General features: G+C 35.3%; 1 protein-coding gene across 1 annotated transcript; it reads left to right on the top strand.

The window, feature by feature from the left end:
- Positions 1-3,058: 3,058 nt before the first annotated feature.
- Positions 3,059-4,997, top strand: EAH_00062730 (hypothetical protein, conserved; the record flags this gene model as incomplete). Its single annotated transcript, XM_013393222.1, has 3 exons — positions 3,059-3,320; positions 3,570-3,610; positions 4,200-4,997. The coding sequence occupies 3 exons, from the start codon at positions 3,059-3,061 to the stop codon at positions 4,995-4,997; spliced, it is 1,101 nt and encodes a 366-aa protein (XP_013248676.1).
- Between the last annotated feature and the right edge of the window lie 83 nt (positions 4,998-5,080).

Below are 5,080 nucleotides of genomic sequence, written 5' to 3'. Positions count from 1 at the left end.
TATATATATATATATATATATATATATATATATATATTCACATATATATATGTATATATATTATATAGTGTAGAAGTAAACGTGCAGAGGCATACAACATATTTATATTTAATTATGAATTCCTATAGACGAACATAGGTGTAGACATCTATACATATTGGTATATAGCGTTGTATACGTATGTATGTCTACACAGCATATATAGTGGGTCTACTGGCTTTATTTCATGCATGTTGTTGCTTTTTTCTTTCTTTTTGAGTCTTCTTTACATTTATTGTCTACTTAATTACCTGAAAGTCTCCACAGCAAATTAAGAGATCAATTTTTATGTTTTCTTCTTCATGCAGGCGCTGTACCATTTCATACAGCGCGTTCAGCTCGCCGTGGCAGCAGCCGTTGATCGCCACCTAAAAAACAAAAAAGAGGAAAATAAATAAAATAAAATAATATAAAATACGATTAAATAATGGAAAATAAGCAGTGAAAGATGCGGAACCAGCAATGATACAAACGCACAAGACAGGAAAAGGCGAATTAAGCAAAACGCTCAGAAGAATAAATTAAGTTCAAATAAAATATTCACCTTCATTTTCTTGAAATATCAAACAAAGAAATCTGATAAAACCGCCTGTTCGTCTTTATAAGTCATCGCTACTTTCTTGCATTTGCAGTTTCTCCATGTTCCCTGTCTACTTCGAATGAGGGAAAAAGATTAATTCAGACGCAACTTCCCGCAATATCTTATGAAAAAAAAGTGAAATGTAAAAAGAAGAACAAAACTAACAAAAAAATAGACAAAAAGCATACGAAACCTGCAAATTCAACTTGGGTTGCTGCGCATACACCCCAGGCCCCAGCGCGGAACACGACTAAAAACGTGAGGAAACCATGATCAAAATAAATAAATTGAAGAGTTAATATCAACCATAAGATTAAATTTATGTTTTTAGGTCCAGTATTTCCACTCATTCAATCGAAGAAGCCCTTGGGGGGCCCCTGGGGCCCCCCAATGCAGGCGAAGTCGGTTGTTAGCAGAAAAAGAGAGAAATATAAAATAAAATGTCTAAGCCTCATTAAGAGATAAAAAATGTGTTTATAACAAGAAGTAAATAATTGTATCTTTATTCTCTCTTGAACATAGCGCCGTTCAGGTATGCGGAAACAGACATGCGAAGAAAACAATAAGCAGAAAGAATTAGTTGGAGTAAAAGATATTTACTTGCAAATACATATATATATATATATATATATGCATATATGTATATACAAACAGTATAGAGTAAAGGATATTTATTTGCAAATATATATATATATATATATATATATATACATATATACAAACAGTATGGAGTAAAAGATACTTATTTACAAATCATTTCTTTTGCCTTTGGCTGTTCCTACAAATTTAAACTCGCAGCAAAAACCCACAAAGAGGCTGCTTGTCGTAGCTAGTTGTAGCTAGCCGTAGCTAACTAGCGCTGGATAGCTAGCTACAGCTAGCTAGCTGTAGCTAGCTAGGTGGCTATGGGGACCGGAAGCTAGATGGTTAGCTAGCCGTAGTTAGCTAGGTGGCTAGCTATTGCCAGCACCCTTATCTCTGCTGCAGAGACCTTCTTGCAATTGTTCTGGGTAGGGAGCAGCAATAGTGTTGAGTTTGTTTTATTGTTTTGTTCGTTTCATTGTTTTGTTTGTTTTATTGTTTTGTTTGTATGTTTCAGCTCGAGCTTGAGTCTATATTTGCTCATTGTTTTTATATTTCCGTTTATTGATATTCGCATTGGCTGGCTGTGTACAACAAAAACAAAAAAAAAGAAGTAAATACATTGAAACAAGCCGATTATAAAAGACAAGAAAATCGCAGCAAACAAACAATAAGTGAAAGTCAGCAGAAGAAGCAGCAGAATCTATCTTTTTTATTTGCTTGCTCTATTAATTAGCATGCATAGAAATAAAAACATTTATCTGTCCGTATCTGCACATCTCTTTTTCTTGTCATTTGTTTTCTTTCTATCTCCGCTGGTTTGCTCCGTTCTATTTATTTTGTTTCTCCTACTGCATGCACATAAATAAATAATATACAAATAATATAATAATAAATATACTTCTGTTTGTAGCTGGGCGTCTCTCCCTTTGTTTTTTTGTTTGTTTCTGCTGTCCTTCCTTTTTGTATTTCACAATAATTATAATTATTTTGTTTTTCTCGCCGCATTTTCATATTCTGTTTCTTGGACGGTATGTCGCTATAATAAGGCATTAAATAAAACAATTATTTCTCTCTTTTTGTCTGATTATTTGTTTCTAAGGGCTATTCATCTCTGAAAGCAGCATTTCCTACTTAATAATAGACTGCTTATAATATGCATACATATATACATATTATATATATGAAGTATTAAGTAGTGTGTTCATTTAAAGTGATTAATGAAAAACGTTTAACAACAAATGAGTAATTATAACTGAATAGTTATTCTATGCTATTAATTATTAATTGTAAAAGTCCTATAATTTAAAAAGAAGGCAAAAGAAATGAATTAAGGGGAAATAATAACGAAGACAGTCTCATGTTGTAAATTTTTGTCTTTTTCTCAATTTGTTTTTTTGTACGCAGAGCAACACACATAAAAAGAGAATAATAATAATAGTATTATATATATACATATACATATATATATGCATAGCGGCAATCATAATAACATCATTATATACGACAATCTATCGATAATATGGATTATTGCGTCTTCTACAACATTATGAAGGCAACACGAAAAATAATGCCTTAATTTTATATTGTAGTATTAATAATACCATTACTTGCAACTTTTTGCTCCATGATGATAATTATTATTATTATAGAGAGCAGAATAATAAAGGAAAGATGATAATGTTACTATATTACCGCAATAATAACCATTAATAGAAAAATATTATTTTTTACACGTCAAACCCCTCCTTTCTCAGACACTGTTTGTGAGCCTCTATGAAGGCTGCACATTTTTCTTCTCCATTTAAAACAATACATTCATCTCTTGCTGCTTTTGTTTCCTTGCAAACACAACAAATGCCTTTTCCCGCTGCATTTCGCTGTACAGAGCCACCCGAACCTGAAGAAGAAGAACAGCTAGGGCCTCCTGATGCAGATTTAGATGTGAAGGGGCATGAAGAAGGAGTAGATGACGATGATAATGGGCAAGGAGAAGAAGAAGAGGAAGAAGAAGAAGAGGAAGAAGAAGAGGAAGGAAGCGGAGAAGACGCTGAACTCCCCATTGCAACTTCAAAAGGAAAAGAAAGTCCTTTAGAGTCGCCGAGAATAAACTTCTTATGTTGGCTGCCAAAATAATACTTCTGCAGCCCTCAATGAATTCAATTCATAGAATATGAATATTCCCAGTGCTACAATACTTGAACAAAGAAACAACAGACACTTGAACGAAGCTGCAGCGTCAAGAAAGGCGGCGAAAGCAGAAGCAAAAGAAAGGAAAATTGAAAACACTTTGAAGAGCGAGAATAAAGGGTGCAATTTGAAAGAAATAAATCAAAAAGAAATACTTTCTTTTGATTGTTCCTTCCAGCTTCCCTTGTCGTTGTACGGAATATGAAACAGATTTCAGTGGTAAGCCGTCAGGCTTGTCTGCGGTAGAATGGTGGAAAGAAGGGAAAAAGAAGTCTAAATAAATAAACTAAAGATATTCTATTTATTTAATTTCATGAAAATTAATCCTCCTGTTTCAATTTTATACACTTTCACCGTACTTGCTCTTCGCAGCACTGGGGGGCCCCTGGTGTTTCTGAATGGCGGCAACAGGGGGCCCCTCAACTGCAAGAGAAGGCTGCATGCAATCATTTTTGTTTTATGTTTTCAGTCTTTTTATTATTATCTAAATTCATGTATTTGTTTCTTTTGTTTTGTTTTAGTCTTTTGCAAAATCGTACCGGCGCCCAATAATCTGAGGTTGATCTGCGGCTGTCGGTTGCCTCGCAGTTCTCGATTTATTGGTATATTCTCTTGTTTGATATTTTTTTGTTTCTCACAATAATTTATTCATCTTCTATCTCCATTTTGTTTATTTTCCTCTTGTTCCTCCACTTACCAGGAAAAAAGAATATATCCGGACTAAATCCCAAACCCTAAACCCAAAACCCCCTCAAGGCTTTTGCAAAACTCTCCGGGTTTTCTTATGAAGACCCCCCCCATTACTCAGCAAAAGGGTCCCCGGAAGAGGCCCCAAGGGGGGCCCCCAAAGGGGGCCCCTCAGGATGGCCCGAGGGGTTTGAAATCAGGGGAGGAGAAGCAAAAGAGGAAGAAGAGGCAATGGATACAGCCGAAGGACAAAAGTTTTGCTCGCAAGACGTTCTTAAAGGTGAGAGACGCAAAGGCTCGGAGTCACTTCTTTAAACTGCAGAAGAAGGCAAATGCAGCAGGAGCAGCAGGAGCAGCAGGAGCAGCAGGAGGAGGGAAGCAAACAACTGGGGCGACTCCCATTGCCTCTGCAAACGACAACGACACGTTTTTGTCTCAGTTAATGAATCCTTTTGGTGTTCAAGATGCGAATAAGGAGAAAGAAAGCGATAATGAACAACAATTTGATAATAAGAAGACAGAAAAACACAAAGAAGATGCGGAGTCAGCGGTAAACTCTCTTGCGATAGACCCTTCCAAGAAGAAAAACAAAAAAGAAGAAAAAGAAGAAGCAGCAGTAGCAGGAGATGCTGATGCAATGCATGCAGACGGTAGAAAAGGCAGTTTAAAAGAACAGAAAGGATATATGCCTTTTCTGAAGGCACAGAAGATGTTTGAAGCAAAGCAAAGAGAAAAAGAAGCGGAGAGAATAAAAAGGATGGAAGAGAAGGAAAAAGAAATGCAAATGAGAAGACAGAAAAAACGATTAAATAAAATAACAAACAAAAAACTACAAGCAAGAACAAGAAAGGGACAGCCCGTCATGGGGAATGTCCTCGACGTTCTTTTGCTTAAAATGCAGAAAAATGCACAAAAATAAATTTGAAAAAAAAGACAAAAAACCAAATTTTAAGTTTTATTGGGTATACGTTGTGTGTCTATATTTATTATATATATATATAT

Source organism: Eimeria acervulina, genomic scaffold, assembly GCF_000499425.1.
Source record: "Eimeria acervulina Houghton genomic scaffold, Eah_scaff1738, whole genome shotgun sequence".
Lineage (NCBI taxonomy): Eukaryota > Apicomplexa > Conoidasida > Eucoccidiorida > Eimeriidae > Eimeria > Eimeria acervulina.
The sequence above is the reverse complement of the archived record's forward strand: the minus strand, read 5'-3'. Positions and strand labels throughout refer to the sequence as shown.